This window comes from Channa argus, chromosome 2 (genome assembly GCF_033026475.1).
Source record: "Channa argus isolate prfri chromosome 2, Channa argus male v1.0, whole genome shotgun sequence".
Taxonomy (NCBI): Eukaryota; Metazoa; Chordata; class Actinopteri; order Anabantiformes; family Channidae; genus Channa; species Channa argus.
In genome coordinates, this window is record NC_090198.1 from 27,217,912 (window position 1) to 27,244,465 (window position 26,554).

Here is a 26,554-nt window from a genome sequence, read left to right on the forward strand (position 1 = left end):
TCGCATTCATCATTTCTACACATTTCATCCAACTTTAATCAGCAGAAAAACTGTGTGTGACAGGCAGAAAAATAAATGAGGAAACCCATGAAGGGATGTGGGGACATTTTCTGCCCCATTCCAGACAAAATGCACGCTTCTGTAAGAGTTGCACAGATGCTGTAATTGTGTAATTCTCCACAGGGGAATGACAGTAGCTAAATCATATCAGGCTTGTAATCCCCATTAGGAACCTGCTGTTAAGAATTTCTGCTTTGTTATTTACTGCTGAGCTCCTTTCATTTCATATTGTAAAATAGACTTTCACCCAAGATGGATTGAAAGTAGCCTTCATCTCTCTGTCCTAAACTGCGTCTTTGTCAGTGCTACTTCGCAACAGTGTCACCTCATATAAACTCTATACTTTGCTGTGGAGGGCTGTCTTTAATAGTGTGTGTGTTTGGGGGGGGGGGGGGGGGGGGGTATAAATTAGCAGGTAAACTGTAGAGAGCGCTTACCAATTATCTGAAGGAAACAGCCGTCACCATGGTTACTGATGGACAACACGTTCGGCCGGCTGCCGGTGTTTTATTACAGAGGGTGCTGTTTCTCTGCAAATGCACATCTCCAACACAGACCACATACATACTGGGAGCTTATGCATCTGTGGAAAAAATCATGAAGGAAGGGCCCTGCATGCATTCGTGTTTGTGTATTTGGAAAGCAAAGGGCGTCCAGCAGCTGGTTCTGCAGATGACGATGTTCTGCTAGATTGATTCTCATCCCCTGAGAGCGACTTGGTGTGTGTCTGTATTTCTGTGTGTGTGACAGAGAGAGAGAGAGATCTCTGCCCAGCTGAGTGCCCTACCACTGTTTGTTTAAATTCTCTCTTCTACTTCATCATCCCCCTCTCAAAACTGTCCTTTCTGTTCTCTCCGCACGGCCGTCCCAGTGTGCCTGCTGTCACTAACCAACGCTGTGTTTTCCTAATGAGCTGAAACCTGCAGGGGACTCAAACACACCTCTTCATACTGGAAACAAAACATAGTTGAGATTCAGTTTTTATTTCAGTCCCTCACCAACTGTTTGAATGCCAGCTCATATGTGAAGGTCAACACATGTCATTAAACATGGCCTGCACAACCTCCTCTTTACGTTACCTTATGGAATAACAGTCACGTGCTGACACTTTGTTTGTAGCCACAAATAGTCGATTAAGTCATTAGTTGGTTGACAGAAAATTGAAAATGTTGGTGTTTTCCCGTTTTGGTCTGATTCTTCATCAGTTCCTTCATTGATGCCTGATCAATAATCTGTATGAAATCAAAGCATGACAATGGCTCGTTCTTGTTTCCAGCAGTGTAGGCAGAGTTTGCAATGTGTGGCTTTTAGAGAAACACACCCGCCTTGATGAAAGAAATCCAAAACCTCACAGACATACGATTCCAGTGGATTCGACAATGCAACCAGTTCTTGTGTCTTCTGTGGGACAACCCAGATTTCAGGACTGACATGAGTCCTGGTTTCAGTGGGCAATCGTTTTTGGGGTATCTTTCACACGCCTTGCATGCGTCTTTGTGTGACCACCTCCAGGTACAGTAACACTAATGATGCTGAAGTTACAAATACAGATCAGAGTAGTAACAGCATCTGACACAAACACATTCTGACTGGCTGCGTAGCTCACACATTAAACACAGTGAGTGGGTTTTTTCTGTCTTGTTTATTTTATTTTTTTTTAGCTTTCGACTCTTTAACTTGTTTTATGTTCTAACTCACTCTCTAGCATCTAGCACCACTCTCTTTTAAACAACATTTTGAGGCATTTTATTGCTCAAACCATCTCTGCACTAACTCAGGTGTTAAAAGAAACAAACCATCTTTTCCTCATTTAAAATGTCTCCTCTGTCTCCTGGAAAGCTCTGGGTCTTTCACTAATTGTGTCCTGTAAATCATGAAGGTTCATACACACACTCTACACAAGTCGTAACCTATTTTTTGTCTATATTATGGACAAAAACAGACCAAATTGTTATATTTACAGTTGTGGCGTCTAGATTTAGAAGGAGCATTTTTCTAAGCCAGCTTGTCTACTTAACCATTATAATATAATGAAATAGAATATTTTCCTATGATTCCAACATTAAATTAGTACAAAAACATGTGCATTTAAAGTCATTCTCTTGCAGTATGAACCTGTTTTTTTTTAAGCTTCACTTCATGAATGGATGCCTTGATGTGCTAATGCAGAATTTGCTTGTACAACTCAGAATTCATAGTTCCATGAATGATGAAGCCACTCGGGTCCAAAAGCATCAGTGTGCCTAAATATAATGATACTGGTCTCCACAGATGGTTTGGGTTCTTTTGTTTGAATGCAGTTTGGTTGATACCATCCACACATTTTGGTTGACTTGAATGTTCTCCACGTTCTCCATTCTTCTAAAACTATTTCCAGCCTGCTGAGCATCAATGAGTCTTTATGGTATTTAGAAATCTCACTTGTTTGAGCCACGACACACTTCTACATACTTGTGTTTGATAGTTAAGTGTCTGATTTTTCTCATTTAAACAACGCAGTCTCCCAAGCAAAATAATAAGATTGGAGAATACTGTAAATGAATGTTATGTTTTGTCCTGTTTGTTTGAAAAGTTCCTCTGTATATTTAGACTAAGGAAGGTTTTTGTCAAATTTATGCAGAAATAGAGAATTTGGAAAAAGGTGCATTCGAGTTCACATGTTGTCACGTGACATCATTCGCTGGAACCGTCGGAATTGGCTTCCTCTCTTGTGCCAATGCAAATCTTCTGGTGTCACCAGATCATAAGTTGGGGTTTGATCATAGTCAGTAGGCTTCATTCTTTGCTATTATGAATGTCAATAGAATTGTCATGGCAGTTAATTTAACAGTGACCAAACCAATCACAATCAAATTTCCATGCCTGGAGATACGAGGCTAGATTGACTGGAAAAACATCTGACTGTTAATTGATTTTTATTGTAGTGAAGCTCTACAGTGTCGCAGGCTTTTTTATAATTCGCGTCAGCCTTTAATCGACATTGTGTAAAAGAAAATAATTTGGAGTTAAAATGTCAACCCCCTTAATCGTTTCTCATCTTATCCTCTCTCCTTTTATTCTCCTGTCATTCCTCCCTGTGCATGTATAAGATGAGAAATTATTCTCAGACCAGCTCTATTGAAAAGCGATCCCAAAGTGCATTTTGTTAAGTGGCATCTTGCTTTATCTCATCTGCGTAGTTTTTGATGAGCCACAGTCTTTACACAATAACACTTCCTTCTTTCACTGGTTTCCCCACCTCCATAGGGAAACAAAATACTCCACTTTCTTTAGGAAAAATCATGGTACGTGATCAGTTGATAAACTACAAAAACGGTCTATTATTGAGGGAAAAAAAAATAATTGGGTGATAATTTGAAATAATCTGATCGCGTCATCTCAAAGCATGTCATGTTTCAATCAAAGTGCTATTGGGGCCTTTGGCAAGTATGAAAGAAATGTAAAAATGTTCAGAACACAGGATGAAAGTATTTGTTGCTGGTTCCCTGAAGCAAAGAAGCAAATGAACAATCTCTTTCCTCCCTCTTAGGTGACGTGTAACTGTTTCACCATCAGTGATGGAGAGCTGCAGGAGACTGGCGTTGGCCTGTATCCCAGGTACAATACACACACAAAAGACAATGTGTGATGCATCCACTTTAAAAGCCAGCATTCATTTCTCTGTTAGATGGATGGAGACCTCTGTCTCGCAATGAAATTTGAATGCTTGCTCTGCTAGATCACCACACCCCGACCGACTCCACCCATCTTTCATGCACACTTTCAAAGCCCCCTCTACTCTCCTCGCTGTTTTTCTGACAGTCCTTTGAAGTACCGGGAAGAAGGGAAGAATAGAGGAAGTGCATTTCTTTTTGTTGTGAGGCGAAAACTTAAAAATGAATGTTGACAGAATATTATAAGGCTTGTGGGGAAAGATGGGTGGGGGAGAGACGAGCGAAAACGAGTAGAGAAAGGTTTGACTACAACTCATATGCAATTCCTGTCTGGCATATGTGAGTGAAACAGACGTGTGCACGTGCACACACACACGCACACTGCAAGGCGGCATGTACTGTAATCCCTGTATTGAGTCCTGCGTGAATGGGGTGGGATTTGGCCTGTCGTTGCACATGTTGTTACACGGTGCTACACACACGCGCACACAGACACACTGCAGGTGTCCCAGCCAGTTCGACTGGCCTGTGTTGAGATGTCAGATGGCCACAGCTCAGCCAAACCGTGTGTGTCTATGTGCGATTTTGTTGTGGTAACTCATCCATACATGATGGGCCCAATTTTGCAGGATGGTCCCCAACCTATTCATATTTTTGGGTTGCCTAGCAACCGTGGGCTTGCCGAAGGGATGGGGAATTTCTCTGGCAAAGATACACCTCTGTTCACCCCATCAGGCTGTTAATTTTTCTCACTGTTGTATGAGACCCTTCCCTCATAATTCCCCTCTTTCCACTAAGTTCATCCCTCGCTCACCGTCAATTGGTCTATAGAAAACACAATGTACTATCCTGTCTTCTGAGCCCTTTATCAGGATTGATAACGGACACCTTTGTTTACTTGCTGTAACCTGCGTCAAGCATGCAAACATTTCAGCTCAGAACAGCTTAAACCCGAGTTTAGCTGCAGCCAAATTGCACAGATACACTGAGGAAAAACGGCAAGAAGAGATTAGCTGACAATATGATACAAATTCCCAAGACGTTTTTATTAGTTGCTCACCAGTCAGAGCTGTTTTACAGTATGAGCCTGTCCCAGGTAAAATAATTCAGTCTGGAAAGCCAGTCTGTAGCTGTCTGTTCTATTAGAATGATTTGTCACACAGGTGGTTTTATTTAATGTGTTGGTTAATCGATGTAATTTCAGTAGGTGTCACGCAAAAAACTTGCCATAATATTCAAAATGTTAGTTTTAACATTTTGAATGTTGTGGCAAGTGTATTCACACTATATTCACACTATAGTGAATCATTAAAAGTAAATCCTGCAAAGTAAGGACAGAGACAGTAAAGAGAAGACAGTGTTAACCCCCCCTTTTCTCTCTTTGGGCTTATCCTGTAAGCTCGGTTGCCACATGTTGTCCGCATGTTAATTCGCCTCGCCAAAGGCCTTTATGCCAGATTCTATAATGTGATATAACCCTTTTGCTGGGCTGGGGACCGATGCTTGGATGTGTGCTGACGTGCACAACGTCCACGGTTGAGGTTGGGGATTCATTTTGTTTCCTGCGAACTGGCCTGCCCTCTCTCCTCCTTTAAATATCATATAAAATTACACCTGCACTGCCTTCACACCCATCCACTCAGATAGTCCCAGTCAGTCTCACTTATTGAGAGCAGATATTCTTGCAGTGTGGTTTAGTTAATTAATCTAATTAGTATGCTAATGAGCCGCTTTCTCTCATATAAAAGCATTGTTTGGAAGGCCTGATTTCTACTTGATATTCAACCTGCAACTTCTCCACTATAGAACAAAGCCAGGAGGGCACAAAAGCTCCACACAGACACACACACACACACACACACACAGTCTTTATCTCTTGCACCCATTGTTTTGCTCTTGAATATGATCAACATGAGCCCCGATAATGGAATGAGTTATAAAAACGATCAAACCTCTCAGTTAAATACAATATGTAAAAGAACAACCAAACAAACCGAAATGCTCATCAAGTTAAACACAGGGGTTTGGTTTAACAACAAAGTGAACAAAGAAACACAAAAGAATAAGTAAAGGAGGCTAACAACGTTATCAGAACAGCTGGGTATGTAAAAATAAACTATTATCCAAAATACTCTTGCTCATGTGAAGCCTTTTGGTGTTTATGCTGCTCAGAAAGGTAAAGCTCCACTGTATCCTAAAGACCTCATAGTACCAGAGTATTCTAATAGGCCGCTGTGCTCACAGGATGCAGATCCAGAACTTCCTTAGGTAGCCCGGGAGGCAGAGCCTTTGGCTGTCAAGCTCCTCTCCTGCGGAGCTTGCGCCCAGTTTAAAAATTGGGTAGCAGACACCCTCTCTACACTTAAGATTAGACTTAAAATGTCCTTATTGACAAAATTTTGAGTTGGTTGGCTCATGTGACTCTGAACCTGCTGCTATGGACTGACTGACAGACTGATGCTAGTGAGCGCTTCTCCTATGTATACATGCATGTGTCCCTTCTCCTCTCTGTATCCCACTCTCTGCACCGTTCTGCAGGTTTCTCCAGCTTTAGAGCTGTGTTCTAATGTGAACTTACTAACACCACCAACCTGCACTACCTTGTTTTGTGTGTGTGTTGCTCCTTGTTGCTCTTCTTTTCTCTTTCTTCCTGCTTTCCATTTACTCCAACGGGTTAGGATGACCGGCCTGTCATGACCTCTGCCCTAGACCGTCTTCTTTTTTTTCCGTTTTCAGCCCCATTCTAAGCTCCACTCAAGCACCCAATCACATCCCCGACCCTGCTCTCTCTCATTCTTGGTCTCTCTCCTCCTCTGCCACCCACTCGTCACACCCTGGTGTTTTCATTTACTGATCACAGTCTGTACTCAAACTCTCTCTCATCCTGTAGTTTTCTTTCCGCCTGCCCTCAACTGTACTCATTTTGCCAATTAGTCCCTTCTGTATTTAACCCACTGTCACTGTGCACTTCCCACTGGTTTGTCTCGTCTGCTTTTCCTGTCTGTCACTCTGTCATTTTCCTGGATTGCCTGCAGTCTGATCCACTCCCATCTGCCTCACGTCTGTCAATATTCACCGGATCAGTTCTGTGTCTGTCTGTGTCCCAATCAGCTCGTCTTCTTCTTTCACCCACCTGATCCCCTACTTGTTTGTCGGTCTCCGTCTGGTCTTCTCGTTGTCTGCCAGCAGTTGTTTTGTCCACAACTTACCTCATCGCTCACCTACTAACTCTGGCCACTTCCTGGACCCTGTTTCTCGTTTCCTGCCTGTCCCACCCCTCACTCCTGGACCAAAATTTTCTCTGTTATCCCCTCCTGCTCACCTTGTATTGTGCTGCACCTCCAGGTATTCTTACTATTACTGTTGATATAGCCTAAAGGCCATCTCTAATACTTTCTTTTAAACGTTTTTCACCAGTGGCAATCCGAGTGTCATAATGCTTGGCAAGATGTAAGAGCTGATCTTTTGGTAACGGCTCAAGCTACTTCTCTAATGGTTCCTTAATAAATGCAATAAATGTAGCCGTACTGAATTGTTTCACTTAACCTAAAATGCAAACGAAAGACCTCCAAGAAGAACACACCAAACACCACAGTGTCCACTCTAATCATAGCAGCAACAGATGCTCTCTCAGCCTAAGGCTACCAAAGTCACACTAGCAAAAGTAAGACCTGAATTTCACATCAGCGACTAATGTAGCACAAACTACTACCCCACAAACACTGTCCAAACGGGATAATGGTCAACAAACCACCTCCAATACAACCACTAAAACTCAGGGAAATCTCCTACGAGCAAAGTCAAGATAGACACCACTTGCCAACCAACAGCTACATAATATACAAAAGGTCAAGGACAACAGAATGAGCACCAACTTTAACTCGCAACAGACCCCCCCTATAGAATGCTAAAAGTAAGCGCCTGAGTACACATTTAAAAGAAAGCAACTCCTGTTACTCGCCCACTTTACACTATAGCCTAAATATCTTCTAAGGCCTGCCAGGCGTAGGGCGGCTTTAAAAGCATAACTTCAGTAAACCATAGTCATATATAAATATAGCTCCACCCCGGGTTAGCTCAAAAATAAAAAAGGCAAAGAAACAAGTGAGTGAACCGATGAAAGGACCAATTACTCAGTCCAGCTGGTTTACTCCCTAACTAACCAGGGAAGTCACTAAAAACAAAAATGTAATATGCACTCAGAAACTATACTCACCAAAATAAGAGCACATTTAGTCACCAACAAACAGCCAATGTTAAACAGTGCAACGCTGAACAACAACAAAAAAAAAATTAGGGGACTGAATCGAACGACCTATTCAAACGGAGACGGACGAACCCTCAACATGTTATAACCCCCGCTCAAAGGCAGCAAAAACGGGGAGTCAGACAAACATAATCCATCAAACGAAATGTATTACAAGTTAAAAGGAGTAAAGCAAACAAAGAATCAACAACAGGGTGGCTGTCAACATGGCTGCTGTAGCTGGCTCCCAGACAAGAAAGAGAAGGGTCATGCTCCAGGTGTCAGGAATCACATGAGGATTAGGGGAGGAGTCAATCCAGGACACCTGTTCCACAGAACAGCGCAGTTTTAAGACATAGCATTCAGTCATTTGTAGTTTTTTGTTTTTCACTCGCCTGTTCATCAGTCACTATAGCCACATCAGTTTCTCATGTTTTTCACTTCCGCCTAATTGATATTCTACACTCATCCAGATACACAGCCTGCATTGCCAGTAGATCCCATCTAACCAACCAAGTGCTGTGTACTGATTCCTTCTACTTGCCTCACCTCACCGACAGTAGTAGCACACACCTTGATTACATAGATTATTCTTGTTCATGCATCTTTTATTGTGGTTGTGGTTGGAGATCTAGTTTTCGGGTTTTGCCAGCTCTCCTGCTGTGTTTTTTAGTTAATAAACTATATTTGATTTCCATGAGGTTTGTCCGTTAGTCTGCTTATCTAGCTGTCTGGCTGTCTGGCCGGGTTTTCTCTGTAATTTTGCAAGGACTTGACCTTATTGTTTAAAGTACCTTGATCATTTCTTTTGTCGATTCACACTATAAAGTAAAGTGGATGGTAAAAAAAAAATTGGGATTTTAATTGGAATCTTAACACTTGGGACAGCTGGGATAGGGTCCAGCCCTCCTGCGACCCTGAACAGGATAAGTGGTTACAGATAATCAGCGGATGATCTGAAATTAAATAAATATTCAGCCCTCGCACTTAGTCTGACCGCTAAACTAACGACTACGTTTATCTTTACAGTAATATATGTACAGGACATTGTTTATTAAAATTTGTATAAACATTAACCTTATGAGTCATGCATTAATATCGCATTAATCATTCCACCTCCTGTTTAAGTATTTCTTGCAACAATTTACTACCTGACCGAAGAAGATTTCCCACGATTGCCTCCGAAAGCCCTTTCATTGTGACTTCATTAGAACTACAGTTGTACAATACCGGCAATGTTAAATCTGAGTAGAAAATGTGTGAACTATAAATATAAAAACTCGTGTTTGGCATCAGTTTTTCGATGCTGACATTTGTCAGAATAAGTTTGTGCATTTGGATGAGTGAGAGGATGGGTTGTGTCTGTTATAGATTTGGGAAATGAGTCAAAACCCTTTGTTGTGACAGAAGTAGAGTACTCAACGTTGTGTGTGTGTGCGTGTGTGTGTGTGTGTGTGTGTGTCTGAAAGAGAGAAAAGCTTGATAGACCCAGAGAAAGAAATGAAGAGTGACATTTGTTATGACAGAACCAGATTACTCATTTTGTCACACTGCACAGGGAATTACCAGTGTTTGTGTGTGTGTGTGTGTGTGTCTGTGAATGTGTGTAACTTTTTCCAGTTTCATTAATTTGAGCACACAGGCCTAACTTTTACATCCATGTGCAGTTATCACATTATGATTATTCACATTTCCAAATTATGTTTCATCTTCTAACAATGCCCTGAACACAGGAATATAAAACTCAACTCAGCTCAGCTTCCATCAGCCTCTGCACTAAACGAGCTAGATGGTAATGTTGTCCATCCATTATCTGCAACCGTTTATCCTGTTTAGGGTCCCAATATCCCAGCCACCATAGGGCCAGAGGAGGGGTACACCTCTCAACACAGAGACACGCACATAGACTGACAACCATTTACAGTTTAGCCACTTAACCTAACTCCTAAATCCAAAATAATTGGAGTTGTGGCAGGGGGTGGCAGTGGATGAGGCTCTCATTTTATATTCCAAACTGCACAAGTTAAAATGAGTGTTGACTTTTATCATGTGCTCTTTGTTTTGTCTACTCATTTGCTGTGCTGCGGATTCATCATAGGCCTATTTGACTGTTATCACTCTATTGTTTGGCATTGTGAAGTTGGGAGTTATCAGCCGATACTTATGGTTGAGTAGGTAGCCCTCTGCCTTTCAGACCTGTGATAAAGTCACATCTAGCCTCTGTATAGGAGTATAACAGAAATACGAGGGAATGTGGTCATGTGTTGTAAAAACAGAAAAAGTCTGGGGTGGGTCACTGGGCGTGAAAGCAGATCACTTTCAAGTGGAAGTCAGTAGTTTGCTTCCTTCTGAACTGAAAGTGGATGATGCCACTTAATAAGAACCTACTGAATTCATTAGAAGGTAGATGGATGTTTACTGAACCATAACTATGGGCCGATACAAATCCCAGTGATTAGGATGATTCCATCCTGACTTTGCCAGAAAGAGTGCAGAAATAATTTGAAAGTTCAACATTTTAATCACAGATTCTTTTCTCCATCCTCTTCTTTTCCTCACTTCTCATTTTTCCTATTTTCTTCTCAATTTATTTCCTCCCCCCCTTTCTCTTTCTCCCATCCATTCCCTCTCCTCTCCGTCCCTCCACCTTGTTGACTTTGCTTGACTCTTCCCCCGTCACTCCTCTATCTCCTCTATTTTATTTCTCTTCCCTTCACTTTTTCCTTTTTCACACTCTGGCACTCTCTCTCCCCTCCTGCCACTTATCAACGTGTTCGCTCTTTCTCAGTCTATCTCTGTTAAACCATGACTGCAGGCCAAACTGTGTGATGGTGTTTGAGGGAACAAAACTGCAGCTCAGAGCTGTTCGGGATATCAACCCTGCAGAGGAGGTATAAACATGGAAATGCTCACACTTCATCTTTATAACATATTATGACTGCAGTGGTTTCTCCACTTCCATGTGTTTATTGAATGTTTGTTATGTTTGTAGATGGCCTCAGGCCACTTTGCATCAAACTTGATCTACATTTTCATTGGACATAACATAGCTGCTACTATTGTCTTAGTCCAATTGTTTAATAAATCTTGATGGAAGTACACCAAAAATGTTATTAAGGAAATATTAAAAACTGTAACCAAGTGAAATATCACTGCAACATAAGCAGGATGACACCACCATACATCATCATCCCCCCTCAGTGTATGTAATGAGATGCATCCACACCATCTGGTCCAACACATGCACGCACACACAAAGAAAAGTAAATGTAGCAAAGTGATATATCAAAAAGGCAAAATACAGTAAAAACAAACAAATTCCATGTGAAACTAAACTATTTTCTCTGTGTCCAGCTCACTATAAGTTACATTGAGACTTTGTCGTTGACTGAAGATCGACAGAGACAGCTGGAGGACCAGTACCATTTTACCTGCCACTGCCAGCGATGTGACTCTCGAGACAAAGTAAGACGAACACAAATGACACTGTCTCTGCTAATCATTTGGGAAAACTCTAAGTAATTTATTAGCTCTTTTTAGATGCGAATAATGACCCAAATATTACAGCACAAGAACAGTTCAGTAACATCCACAGACAACGCTGCCAGATGTCACATTAGAATTATATAGTAGAATTAATTTTACTCACTTGACGCAGCCAAGGGATGCGTTTCTGACCCAAAAAGTATAAATAAGTGTTTTTAATTGTACCTTTTTAACAGCATATGCAAAGAGATTCCTGTGAGCTTGTAACCAGAAGGTTGCACGAAGTGAAAAGCCGCTTTTGTGGGGCCCTTAAGTTGAAATGCTTCAGTACAGCATCCAGTTGTGAGTGTGATCAGGTTTCTTCTGCAAAAGAGAGGTAGTGAAACTATCCTGAATAAATTGTCCAGAGAGCACTTGTTAGACATTAAACAATAGAAATTACACAGTGGAAGCATCTATAACGTATTCTGCCAGCAGCACTTGTATTGTACGGTACTGATTAAAGTTCATGAACACTTCTGTATTATGACTATATTACTATCATTATGGAAATTCACTTCAGTGCAGCAATACTGGTAGAGCCATATTCCACATATCTAATTGAATGTTATGCACAAGTGTCTTAATCTCATTATGACTTGTTGAGCATGTGATATCACCCTCGATCAAATTACAGAAACATAACAAACACCTCTGTACTGATGTCTGTACATCTTTGAGGCTTCTTCTCTAAACCAAACCCAATGTAAATCACTTCATCTCTTAAAATGGCCAAAAACCTGCTGTGGAAAGGTGTAAAACCTTCTGCCTCATTCTGTCACACTTCTGCTGTGCCACTGTTGGCTCACACAGTGTAGAGATACCGAACATGTTACCCTGTACATTCTGTCCTCCCCTGCTTTTCCTCCTTGCCTCTCCCATTCCGTCTTACCTTCTGGTTTCCACCTCTTCACACACACACACACACACACACACACACACACACACACACACACACACACACACACTCATTCTCTGACCACCTACTGAAAAATGAGAAAAAATATCTTTGCTTTCAGCTGCAGTTTTCTTTTATATCCATCCTAATCCACTCCATTTTTTTGTTCCAGTGTCTGTCTCACACTTCTTCTCTGTATGTGTTCATTCCCTCTTTATTCCTCTGCCTCTAGTTTTATTCTTCATGTGCTGTTTATGACACTTTGGTCTCACTCTACCACGACTCAGCTCAGTTGATTCTCTTCAGCGGTCATTTTACCCGACCCTCCTTTGTTCTGAATACAGAGCACACACACAGACAAACACTGTATTTCATTCTCGCTCTCCCTTTAATTTTCGGATGAAGCCGGTCAACTGAGTTTTGAGTCATCAAACCTGTGGCATGGAGTTTGTGTTTGTGTCTTTCGAGTGGATGTTGTGTGTGTTGTGTGTTTTGCCTCATTTTAGGACATTTTACTACATAATTCAATATTTAAAAATGCTGTTTTTTTTTTCATTGTTCCACAAAAAAATAACCCTTATTAAAAAACTGATACTGTTACTATAAATTTCCATGGGATGTGGCACTGTGTGATTTCCTGATAAATTGAACTGAAGGGACAGTTTAGAAAGGCGCACACCTGTAAATACAAGACCCAATATTTTACCCTACATGTCGAGACAAAAAAAACTTAGGCATTAATCCAAAGGAACTCTATGTAGACCTGCATGATAATTGTGGTGAATCATAGATCAGGGCTTTGTCAAGGAGGTAACTAACAGCCCAGAAAGACCTTAAGGACAGAGAAACACCAAGCAGACATTAAGGAATTGGCAGTGACACAGGGTGACCGTCGGTTGACACACCGCAAAGATCGGTGGTTCATGGACACGCTGCAACAGATCAGAGGGGCTGGTCAGAGTTTAAGGAAGGATAAATGCAACCAAATCCACAACGGAGAGCCCAGAATTCACATCTGTGGATAGACCTTCCCGTCTAATCTGACTGAACTTGAGAGGATCTGCCTGGGAGAAGGAGTTCTATTATAGTTTAAACTTCAAGTTTGTTTCAGGTTCTTTTTCTTTTTTCATTTCAGTGTATTTAATTTTAGGTTTTTGTGTTTTTATTTTATTAAAAACATTTTTGGACACAATGTTGGTTGGTGTATATTTTATACATTATAATATAATTCCACAAATGCTTGATAAGTGGGGCAAACATCAAGTGAAATGCCAGTTTCATTTTCAGTGAACTATAATATGCTTCATGAGAAGCTTGTAGAGACTTGTCCAAGGAGGCTTGAAGCTGTAAAGGATGCCAGATGAGCTTCTACAAAGTTCGAAATTATGGATCTAAAAAAAGTTTCAATAAATTCTGAAGTGACTGTATGAGCGTGTGATTCTTTTAGATCCTTATTATCCTGTATGTCTACATAGTCAGGGTTGGCTTACAGATAATCCTTTTCTTTCTCTTCGTTCTAGGACGAACTCATGCTTATTGGTGAAGAAACAACATGGCACCAGCTGAAGGAAGGTCTTCCCAGAATGGAGGGACTGAAAGCAGAGTTGGGTATCTGCCCATTTTACACCTCACACTGTGTTGTAACAGATAGGTTCAGGTTTTGCTGGCTGACAAACAGTCTGCTGTTTGTTAGGATACACATCAACCTGTTGCAGCTGGACAGGTTGCTGTGCCAAAGATAATACTTTGTGTATGTACAGTACAATTTACAAAATACAAGACCCTATTTCACTAAAAGAATCCAAAATCCAGACTAAATATTTGTCAATTTTCTCATTAATCTGATGTTTGGATTGTGTGATATTTTATTTGTACAGTAGAGTGTATAGCATGGGTGTGTAAAGGGGACCCCAACATACCTGGAATTCTACGTCCCAATTTGAGACAAACAAACCGATTCGAGTCAGAAAAAACTGGGCTTCATGTCCCAAATCTGTTCTCATTTCTCATTGTGCCCCTCAGATTTTGGTTAGATGTGCATATAACATGCATATAGCAACTTCAGATAAGCTGATCTGATATCAACAAATTATTACAACGTTGAGATTTTCCTTTAGGAGATGTGTGCTGCTTTCATTTTAACATTTTTTGATTGTCCAAAACAAAAGTCGATCTTCCTTAAGTGACCTTTCAGATTGGCAAACATTGTTGCAGAGCTGCAGTCATTTATTATCAACTGTGGGTAGAGATGTGCCTGATGAAAATCTCTACAAGCTCAGAATGACAGACATGGCTTTAGATGCGTCCATTCACCTGGGACACTGGGAGGAAGCTCTGAGATATGGAGAGAAGACACTTCCGGTATACAGGTAGGGGTGGGTGTGTGTGAGTGTGTGTGTGTGTGTGTGTGTGGTCGAGTGAGTGAATCTCCTTCCTGTTTCTTGTATGGACAGAAATGTGAAGAACCAGACATGGGTAACTCACCCAGACCCTTAATAATAATAATAATAATTCATTGTATTTATAAAGCACTTTACATTTGGTAACAAATCTCAAAGTGCTACACAAGCGGATTAAGACCAAGAATAAAACATAATAAACATGTAAAGCCTAAAAACATATAAAACATAGAATAACACAGCATTAAAGTATCCATCCTTAAGTGCTGGCTTGCATACTTGTCTGTACCTATGTGAAATATTACTTCAAAGATTGATGTCGTCACGGTCATCCCAAGTTTTCCAGGTAGCATTTTATGTTATTTGAGACCAAGCGCCATCATTTTGAACACTATGAAAGAGAAAGGGCGACTCTAACACAGATTAGTAGCAGATATTTGGAGACGCATAACAAGATCAGCAATTAAGGTTACTCTGTTAAAAGTTCAGCATAAAACGATTCTCTTCTTGTTTCTGAATATGAATTGTAGAATTACCACTGAAAACAGTAAGTGAGTATAGAAGGACTCAACTCTGACATGACTTCACAAGGCACCGGATTTGATTCTATGACCTGATAAAGGACGAATGAATTTCCTTAGGTCGTCCCTGGGTAGGCACAGTAAAGGTCGGGTTTAGAAAGTTAGCGTGAAGGTGACAGACGACATGTAAGGATAAAGATTGAAAAAATAACAACAGCAACTTAGCAAATTACAGGCAAGTAAATAAACATTTTCACCACATTGATGAGTACCTGCATTTCACCCATCCTCCTGGGAGAGCAGCCACAAGCGGTGCAGAGGAGCTGGCGCTGAGTGTCTTGCTCGTGGACAAACCTTGTGCGCAGGCTTGGATTTTGATTCTGGAGACTTCTGCATTCCAGCCTCAAGCTCTACCCATTAAGCCACCAGGCTGCTAATTGTATTGCACAAATCCAATGCAAATAGAGCAGACTTAGCTGAGGCCATCCTGAGACTTGAAATCAATCTTTTCTGCAGCATTTTATACTTTCCATTGCTCAAACTTTATTGTGTGTGTGTGTGTAGGAGAGAGAGAGGGGCTAATTGATCTTGTGTGAAGGGCAGAGCTCTAGTGACAAAGCCGAGCTCCCGCGCACACACACCGACAACACCGTGTCCACAGGAGAGAGAAACACAGCCTATCAATAAATAACCAGAGATGGTGATGAAAAGAAGGGGGGATGGAGAGATCCGTGTCAGATGAAAGTAATAGAGGAAAATGTCTCTCAAGGAAGCTGAGACGAAACCAAAGTGAGGGATGGTTGTGGGGCGGAGAGAATGGCTGGGTGAGGATGAAAGTAAGAGACTGGAGGTGAACCGGAGATGAAAGCACATTGAGAGAAGGGCAGGGAGGAGAAATGCGTGGGGTGAATGGTGATCAATAGAAAGGAGGGAAGAAGAGTAGAAAATGAACAAAAAACTAAGCAACCTAAAAGTAACTGAATTACAATGAAGGTAGAAGTTTGTAAGATAGGGGAACAGTATAGAGACAACGGACACGTACAGGTAAGCTGTGAACATTAGCTTGGCAAAGGGCAAGGAGACAATAGAAGAATTAAAAAAAAAAAAAGAGAAAAAACATTCAGGAGAAACAAGAGCTAGAGAGTGGGAGGAGGATCCTCCATATTCATCTTCTATCTTCCTCTGGGCTCTTGAGATGGCAGAGAGGAAAGATAGCTGCAGGAATTCTCCATCTCTCTCTTTCCCCTCATTCTGTATTCCTTTCTTCTTTCACTTTCTCTCTATTTGGTATGTGATGTATTGCGAGGGTCTCTTCCTGTGCGAATGATGCACGCCGCCTGCAGGCCTGGCTTATTGAATGTAGATATGAATGTGTGCACATTGATGTATTTATGCATTGAGATGCATGTGCATCAACGAGTGTTGTCTCTGACTGTTTGCACACATAATATAAATCTTAACCCAGAAATACTACAAACACATGATTTGATGTGGAAAAGATGCAGCATCGTAGTGAGATTTGCACGGAGCAAAAGCTAAAAGCTCTTCAGTTTCATTTACTCCTGGTGTTGTGTTACAAGCAATAATCTCTGAAGATCCACTGCAGTATTATAAAGAGGATTCTGTTGCATAAGACTTCTGCGTTGATAGTGGACCAATGAGGTGCAGCCCCAGACTGTGTTGAATGGGTTGTCGGTAACATACAAAACACTACGTTATATCAAAACCAGCACCAGTACTCCTCCGTGTATTCTCTTCTCTCTCAAAATCGTAGGGAAAGCACAAGAAGAGATGGTGTGGAAAAGAAAAGTAACATGTAATAGACAAAATCCTGGTCTACTGTATGTTGAAAACTACAAGCTGATCATCTCTTTTAGTGTAGAAATCTGCCTTCTTTCCTTAACTTTCCTCTATGTTCGTATGTCAAAGTCTTGGGCCCACTTTCCATCAAGTGTGGGTCAGGATTCATCACGATAAATATGAAGACATGAAGGATGATTTGACATGTTAAAAAGGAAAATACCCACTGAAGAACAATCTGACTTCTCAAATTGGACCTTTTTTTTTTTTTTTTGTCAGTTGGATTTGAAACTTTTAGCAGATTTTTCATGGAAAGTGGGTTGTAAAATGGCCAATAGTGACTACTATTGGGAATCCGGCATAAAAACTGCCTTATTAACACGCAGACCACTGCGGTGACCCTGAATGTACAGGATGAAGCCGAAAGGACAAAAAGAAAAGTGATTTGCAACAGCAGTTTTTTTTTTTTTGTTATTTTAAGGAAACATGATTTTTCTGTGTTCTCCCTGTTAATATGTTAACTCACAACATGTCATTTGTGGTATATCTAGGCACATATAGGTGCCTTGGTTGAGGTTGGGAAACGCTTGTGGTCTGGTGTAACACAGAAAACATTAACAAAGACTTTACATATAACGTGTTTATTCATATTAAACCAAAATCACAATCTTTCCATAATTTTAACCAGTGCTTTTGTTGCCTTAACCTGAGCACAGATGACACTTTGAAGATCTACCCAAATTATGGTCTGTTAATAAAGCAAGCTCATAGTCATTCAATCAAAAAAAAAACCCCAAAACCAAACATAATCCATCTGAGTCCATAATCCAGCATAACCACTACAATGGAATTGGGGAAATATAAGTGTGAAGACAGAAGAGAGAGTTGCTTCATGTGCAACCCAGGATTCTATAGCTATAAGAAAGATGCTCTCCTGCATTGGAAAGGCTTTTGTCTGGATTTGAGTAACAGCTAGCGCTTCTAAATTTCTCAGGAAAGAAAGGTGAATTGATCTAAATCTTGTTTGAATGTTCTCTGTCTTGGTAACAGATGCAGGGCAGAGCCAAGTTTGCTAAATTGTACTAATACAGAACTCAAATTACTGTTGCATTAGACTGAAATAAAATACAATTAAGCAGCACACTCTCAGCCAATTGCTCCTGTTTTTGTTCTACTTCTTTGGTTTTCTACTTAGTAAGATAATCCATGTCTTTGCCTCTCCAACAGCAGGCCATAGATCGTGTGTTCGAATCAAGAGCCTCATTAGTTCCACTGCATTTGTCAGGAAATGCTTCACTTTTCCACAACTATTAATTTCTCCTTCGTGCCCCGTCTCTTACTCATAGCCACGAGCTATGGCTTTCTAACTAGCAGCATACGGCAAAAGTGTATTTCTCTTCAATTTACTCTTCGGGGGAAAACGGGGAGGGGAGAAATTAGCAGACAGCAAGTTAATGAAAATATTTTAATCATGTGCAAAGAGAAAATGTAATTGAAGTTCGCTGCTCATGCTGCATACGTGTGTTTGCATCTCATGGCAGATCGGATCGTTTGCACTTTAATAGAATTAATATTGTGACTTTTTATTATTTATGGAGGACTAACATGTTTGGACTTTGCTTTGATCTTTGAACTTCCACCACCTCAGTTGGTGGTTATCAAAGAAGCCATAGGGTTTTAAGTTCCTGTGACAGCTGCAAGCTAATGATCGTTGATTTCTCTCCATTCAGAAAACAGATTTTTATTTTAGATCAAAGGGTGTAAAACATTTAACCCAAGAAAGTTGCTGTTTGCGGCCCATAAAGAAATAATTAAGATTAATACACCATTACTAGCAGATGCAGTGCAGCGAGAGCACATTAAACCCTCTTGTGTGTTTACTCTGAAGAGGACTGAAATCGGGCAGCAGAGGGTGAAGTAGATTCAAATTGACCTTATCTTTGTGTTAGCGTGCTCGCACATTAATGCTGCTGCGCGCCTGTGGATTTATGTGTTTACTTTTTTGTGCCTCTTTTTGTTTGTGTGCGGGTGACAGAGAAAGACCATGATGGAAGAAATGTTAATGGAGCTTAAGAGTGGAAATGGATAAGGGTTTGAGCATTGTACAATATTCTTTTAGAAAGCATTGTGTACGTGTAATCAAGAGACAACCGAGAGAAAACGGTGACTAGAGGGACAACAACAAAGGCAGCAGAGAGTGGAGGAGAACGAGAAAACGGCCTGACGTCACCGAGTTTAATCCGGGCAGCTCGTGGGGCAAAAAGCCCAGATAAAAGCAGGTAGGAGAGCAGAGGAGATGTGAAATAAGAAGAAGGAAGGAGAGATTAGAGGAGAGGGATGGAGGAGAAAAGAGGATAAATGACACGCAGGGTGAAGTAGATGTGTGTTCTGGGATCTCTGGTGTTTGCAAACAACAAAGCTGCTTCCTAAAAGTCCCTAGTGTATATTTATCTTTGCCGAAGTAGGAATGTTCCAGTTCTGTCTGTGTGTTGTGTGTGTGTGTGAACTGTCTCTTAAATGCGTGTGTGCTGTGGGTATATACAAAGGTCCTTAAGCGTCAGTGTGTAACCGCTTGCAAGCTCAGTTATTTCATAATAAAATAACACATTTCGACCAGGTTAAATGAATTAAAACCAGCCGCAGGGTCTTGTATGAAGATTGTGGCGGTTTCCTAACATCAAAATCCTTGATGACTGGTGATGACAGGATGATCACATCTGTCCCTGCTACCATGTACACAAACAACTGATCCAAACCTTGACTTTCAAAGAGCAAAGCCTGGTCCTCCTGTGTCACCCAAAGAAGAAAATGTAGGCAATGAGAAAATACAGAGAGGCGATGCACGTTTGTTTTGAGGCTAATAATAATACATTTACACATGACTACACATACTGTACACTGTGTGTACGTGCTAGTATGAGGGTGTATGAGATATGAGTGGCTTTTGTTCCGTGATATTTTCTCTCAAAGCAGTGAAGCTGGAATGGAAAGGCAGTGAATAAAAGGGCTACAATTCCAAATATTATAAACAATATGGCAAAGTGTAGACATACAAACATGCAAAACACACACCTGCACACGCCTACACATTCATGCAGGAATATTCAGACATGCATAATGCATACTTGCACACTCTTAAATATTCTTGTACATTTTTTTTCTTGCTGTTGTGAACAGAATTCCTCTTTCTCATTGCCTCCTACTTGTGTATGCACCACACCTGCACGCTGACACTGACTGGCAAAGCAAATTGTATTAGTCTTGTGTATTTAATCATCCGTGTTGTTGTCCGGGGTCCGTGCCGGGAATATCAATGGACTGCGTCGCGCTACAAAATGAGAGAACAAACGTTTTAAGGTGATCTGTTAAATGAAAATCACACTGCTCATCTCTCCTGCGGAAACTCACACCAAGGTGCTAGATACTGCAGGAGATTGAGATCCATTGTTAACCCGATTCAAGAGGAACCGTGTGTTCTGATCATGCAGCATTTCTATTTACACTTCCAAGGATCCAGAAGGGGGGGATGTGAGTTTGCCGGTCTGTATGCTTCTTTGTAAACTTAAAGACGGCTTATGACTGTGTCCCTCTGGGTGACAGGGCTGTTAAAATGAGACGTTTATTGTCAGAGAGGGAACTGCTGCCGCGTTTTTTTGGCACCAAACCCTGATGGACCCTTCAGGGGGAGCGGACTCCTCGTGACCCGAGCCTGGACAAGCGGCACATAAATGAATAGCCTGACAAATGGATTACAGCCAATAAACCAAGCAAGTTATGAAGACACTTATTATATGAATGAGTTTCTCCGGTCTCTTCTAAAAAACACAAGAGAAATAGAATTTCAGTGCTATATTAAAGAAATTGACATTCAAAGAGAAATGTTTGTAAAATCCACGTCTAATCACCAAGCCAACATTTGATCCGCTCTGTTTCACCTCCTTTTTTCTTAATCTCCTCTCTCTTCTTTCGTAAAGGCAATACTATCCAGAGCCCCATCCGGTTCACGGAGTCCAGCTGATGAGAGTTGGAAAGTTGCAGCATTACCTGGAACATGTTCCGGAGGCTTTGGATACATTCAAACAAGTAAGGGATGGAGTACTGACGGCTAGAAATTGCTACGGTACAGTCACCACGACGTTAGAAGCGCTGGCAGAAGACGTAAATAACATTTGTTGTCTTGTCACAGTGGCACACGGTGCTTCACAACCCTGCGTAGCCAAAGTTGGTCACAGTGCCTATGGTTGAGCTGTTAAACCATTTAAATCCCTTGACTTTGCTTGACTTTCACCACCATGATCTGTGGCCTGCATGTGTGCTTACTCCCATCTGTGCAATACATTGCCATGGATTATCACATCGTTCTGTTCGGAATGGAATCTTATGCATGTTGGGGTTTTTGTTTTTCTGTTTTTTTTCTCACAGGCCTATGAAATCATAAAGCTCACTCACGGTGATGATCACCCCTTAACCACTGATCTACTGATGAAGATGGAAGAATGTCACTGTGAGCTGCGTCAGCGGTCATCCAGCAGTCACTAAGAGATCATGCAAAATACTGTTTCTGGACACTATACTATATACTGTATGTAACTTATGGACGGGGACTGTCCTCATGCACTGTTTACATGAAATTGTCAAACAGTTGCAATTAAGGTAAAATTGTCTGGCTCTGTGATGTTTTAAATTAAAACTGGCTTCTGTAGAGTTTCATACAGCTGGATGCAAACATTTACGTCCCCACTTGTAAAAAGATATTAAGACAACATTTCCCTAAAAAAAAAACTAGGTTTTTCATATTCATATGCATTATTAAATATGTTTACTTTAACACTTTGCCAGTTCTGCACATTTTCAGCCCATTATGATTTATATCCTCTGTTTAGGTTCAGTCTGTGATCCTAAGTAGATCCTATACTGTGAGAGAGTCTGTGGGCCCCTGTGTCCTGTGTGTAATCCCCAGATTCCATCATGAGTGATCTGACGACCCTAGACCTCTGTGTGTGTGTGTGTGTGTGTGTGTGTGTGTGTGTGTGTGTGTGTGTGTGTGTGTGTGTGTGTGTGTGTGTGTGTGTGTGTGTGTTGTTTTAGTAAAGTCAGGTTTTCAAAACATCCATCTTTTTCTTTATACATATTTATCACACACACTTCCCATGTTAATCCCCATGTTTGTGTTTTAGTGTGTCGATGTGTGACTTCGTGTGTGTGTGTGTGTGTGTGTGTGTGTGTGTGAGATGGAATGTGGTTGTGCTTCTCTCTGACACACACATACACTTCCTGTGATAATCCCAAAATTCTACCATTTGAAAACTGATGACAGCATTTCCTCTCAGAGGGAACGTGTGTGTGTGTGTGTGTGTGTCTATACATGTACATTGAGAGGACTAGTTAGAGGTTGAAACTGTTGAAGTGAGGACATTTTGTCTAGACCTTACTTTGACACCTTCAAAGGGCTAATTGAGGGTTAGGACTTACGCCTTACGGTTGTAATTAAGAGTTGGGGTTGTGAGTGTAGCTGTGATGGATTAGGTGGGGTTAAGGGACTTGGATGACATTACTGTGTATTCAGTGTCTGTCCTCAAAACTGTAGGAAGACAGTGTTCGTGTGTATTGGAGGATCAGAGTGACATCATGTTTGCTTTAAGGTTACAACTAAAAGCTTTTGCTTTTCTGACACTTTTTGCTCCCTCAGTGCCGCAGGAGTCCAAACGTTAGAAACCTCAAATCCCTCATCCACCCTGGATTAGTCAGCCGTGAACTATTCCTGCTCATATTCAGCTTTTCAGCTCACCCTTCAAAAAAGGGCGTGTGTGGTGGAAACATTGGTCAAATTGATAAACTAGGACGGTTCTGACACAAATACTTATTTACATTAATTATAGAAAACCAATACTTAACAGTTCTTACTATGTTGTAGAACATATGTTGTAGAACATAGTAGCACCTGTGTGTTTGCAGCAAAAGCACAGACTGGATTCTCTGGGTTCTCGACATTCACCGTAGGTTTAAGGCTTTTGTCTTTAGATTTTTACTTCCACCCTTTAAGGTACATCAAGGTCATGTGCTGGTTATTTGGAGGAATGTGCTTATAAAACCTTTGCTCTGAGGGATTTGTTTGAGTTATGGCTGCAACAAGTTCTTTTAAATTTTGTAAATCTGTGTGGAAGAGAAGGAAGCAGGCAGATTGAATGAACACTGAAGATTGAAGGGAGCAGTGCTGTAATGACACCAGTGGAATGAAAGACCAGTTTCTGTCCTGCTGTTTCCACTTCCATTACTCACTCCTTTGGCTTTGTTGCTTACTGTCTCTCACTCTCTTCCTTTCTCTTCCCTCACATTATAACTGCTGTCAAATTAGATTTACTACGGCTTAACCCCAACCCACTGTCTCTCCATCTTCTGTCCCTCTCCTTCCTCGGAGACTTTCGAATTAAACTCGCTGCTGGTGCCTCGTCTCTTTCGCTCACCCTCCTGCCATTTACTCCGCCCATTTTAATGTTCAGATTAATGCGTTGTGTTTCTTCTTCTCACCCACCTCCCGTATACGTACCTCTTTCTGTTTTATCTTCACACCTAAATTCTCCATTCTTGTTGTGTCCACAATGTTCCCCGAACAAAACCCCCCTCCACAAAATTCTAAAACGCAGCACTAGAGGCTGTTATCGGCCCAAAATTGATTCTCAACTCTCATAACTGTACTGACACTTAAATCTGGAAATGTTGCTTGAACCTTTAATAGGTCAAAGTCTCCAGTTAATAGTCTGTTTCCTGTCAGTTTTTTCTTTATACTGTACAGAGCTGCTGTTTGAAGCTGTAATAGCAACAGGAGATTGTAGATTTTATCACAGGTGTGATTTCTCTCTTATTCTCCAGCGCTTCAGGGTTCGACGATAAGGAATCAGTTACCATATATTCATGTTATTGATGTAATCTCCCATTTTAAGGCAACGGAGACTGTATCTCACTGTTAATCTTCTCCATTTTTTCCTCCTCTCCCCTCAAACTTTGCTGTTTCTTTTCTAGTGGTTTTTAGACAGGTTGGTTGCACAGCGTGAGTGATGGCCGATCGTACACAGTGCAAATGTTGCTGTGATGATGGGACCAGCAAGACATGATCACAGTAGTTTTGTAGAATATTAAATGACAACTGCAGTTAATTTTAGAACAGAACTTCCTTGTTCATTTTTTAAGTGTAATATTATATTTTTGAAAAACCACATTGCTCCACTTTTTTTTTTTTGTATGTTTTCTGCTTTTGAACATTTACAGTCGTTTCTCGTCATGTAAATTGAAGTTAATTAATTAAAGTTGAGTTAATCGCACAAATCAGAATTCCAGCTTTTTGTGTGCCTTGTTATTTCTTTCCTAGCACATATTAAAGTCAGACACCTGGTTTCAGAACACATGGCTACTTTAAATGCTGTTGGCAAAGGCTGAGTGCACCTACCAGTTATCGAATTAACTTCCAGTCTGAGGAAAGAAAAAAAGGGAAACTTGCCGTGCTGTCCCGGAGAGGAAACAAAATCTGCTCCACGTGCCTGAGGTAAAGGATTTTGGTAAGCAGTGATTTCATATTACAGCATTTGTCAACAATTACCCAGGAGCCCATCCTCTGTATTACTCTATATCGCTCTCTATATTCAATATTTTTCAAATTAAGCGTTTTAGACCCTGGAATTCTTGACTATTTTATCCTCCCTTATCTCATTCCTCCTGCACCAGTTCAGCTCTTCCCCACCTCACTCTACTCTACACCAAAGTCCTTGCCTCCTTTCTCCCTTTCACTCTCTTTCCTTCCCCCTTACTGCCTTTATTCGCCTTGTCCCTCATGCACTCTCCCCATATTTCTCTCATTCCTTCCTTCTCCTCCTTCCTGTTCCTTACTGTGCGTGGGTGATCAAAGCAGGCTCAGTGCTGCAGCGTGTCACCTAAAAAGCTGCCTACAGGGCAGCAAAGGTCCACACACACCTACACACACATAGAGTGGGTACTATCAGAAATCCACTACACAGACACATTTCCTTGAGGTGCACCATGTAAAAAAAAAAAAAAAGTAATTTTCTTTAAACTGACTGATGTGAATTGGCACAGATACTGTTACCAAAATTCCTTATTATATCGATGTTTAAAAAAGCTATTCAGTATTCATTAGCCAGTAAGAACAATATGTTATAAGGTTTAAGAGCAGAAATCCAGTCATTGTGAGAGATTTGAGATCCTTCTTTGCATGGATGTGTCATTTTGAACATCACTGTGAAAAATTGACACGTATCATAACTGTGGGTGCTGGAGGACTGTATTTTCCAGGTTAAGGTAAGTTATTCAGACAGGAGGTGGCAGTGGAAAAAGACTTTCTCTGAGATGATCCCCCCATTTTTTTCTTCCTGAAACGGAGGACAGAGTTAAACCATATCTGGCGGATATATCACAAACTCAAAAACAAATGAACCTTAAAACCTTTTTAGTGATCAACAGACAACAAGACCTGACAGCTCCATCCCTCCCCAGATAACAGTTCTGGCCCGATTCTGGCTGTTATCCATCAGTGTCGGCTCAATGACGATCAGATTATCTGTAGTAGTAGTAATTTGGAAGTATGACTGGATGACTTGGCAAATTGTTTTTACACAGCGTGTTGTCCTTAAATGTTAGTGATGTGGGAATTCATGGGACAAAAGTGTGATATAAAACCTCACAGCAATCGTTGCATCTGGTCAATTGTACAGTGCATGTGTTAGCCTAAGTTAGTAGATGGGCAGATACCTGAGCAAAGACGATTATCGGTGAATGCAGCTTAATTTTATGAAGTGTATAAAGTTATTCACAGGCTGTCAACCATGCTTCTGGAACAACTTTTTTATTTTATTTTTTTGTCCTTTTGTCTAATCCCGTGAGTTCAGGGTCGCCACAGCAGATCATTGTCCGCATGTTGATTTGGAACATGGATGCCCTTCCCCAATTTCTGCCGGGCTTGGACCGGCACTGCACAGCTATCTGACAAAAAATGACAGCGATGCAGATGACAGGAGGGTTGTCTCAGTTCAGGGGCCAGGAACTAGCTTCTTTTTGCTGTTTAAGACCTTTGGTTCGGTCAGTATTTGGACTAGCTAGCTAGCAAACTACCATCATCACATAAATGAACACACGTGTGGGATATGCTGAACTGTAAAGGATTCGTATGAAAGAACCCTGTTGTGTTGCTTTGGCCACTTCTAATTGAGCCTGCAGGGGATGAAAACACTGGCTGCTCCTGATTGGACAGAATCAAAGCCAACTTCGACCAGTTTTTCCCCTTTGTTGTTGTGTTATGCAAAATAGTGTGTTTTGCACCTACAGGCCAAACACAGGTATGTATCACATCTTTTAGTCATAATGACAAATGTTGGCGTTTGCTGGACGTTACATTGTGGGTGATTATTCCGCGTTCTAAGAAGGACAGCGATGCACATATCAAA

The 26,554-nt window shown here is 41.1% G+C and overlaps 1 protein-coding gene across 1 annotated transcript in view; it reads left to right on the top strand.

The window, feature by feature from the left end:
* Positions 1 to 21,643, top strand: part of smyd3 (SET and MYND domain containing 3) — a 69,904-nt gene extending 48,261 nt beyond the window's left edge. Inside the window, exons 6-12 of the mRNA XM_067488686.1 lie at positions 3,590 to 3,657; positions 10,748 to 10,850; positions 11,314 to 11,424; positions 13,903 to 13,990; positions 14,577 to 14,751; positions 21,077 to 21,185; positions 21,525 to 21,643. Coding sequence (XP_067344787.1) covers positions 3,590 to 3,657; positions 10,748 to 10,850; positions 11,314 to 11,424; positions 13,903 to 13,990; positions 14,577 to 14,751; positions 21,077 to 21,185; positions 21,525 to 21,641 — 771 coding nt within the window. The 3' untranslated portion in view covers positions 21,642 to 21,643. The remainder of the gene's footprint in view (positions 1 to 3,589; positions 3,658 to 10,747; positions 10,851 to 11,313; positions 11,425 to 13,902; positions 13,991 to 14,576; positions 14,752 to 21,076; positions 21,186 to 21,524) is intronic.
* Positions 21,644 to 26,554: the final 4,911 nt, after the last annotated feature.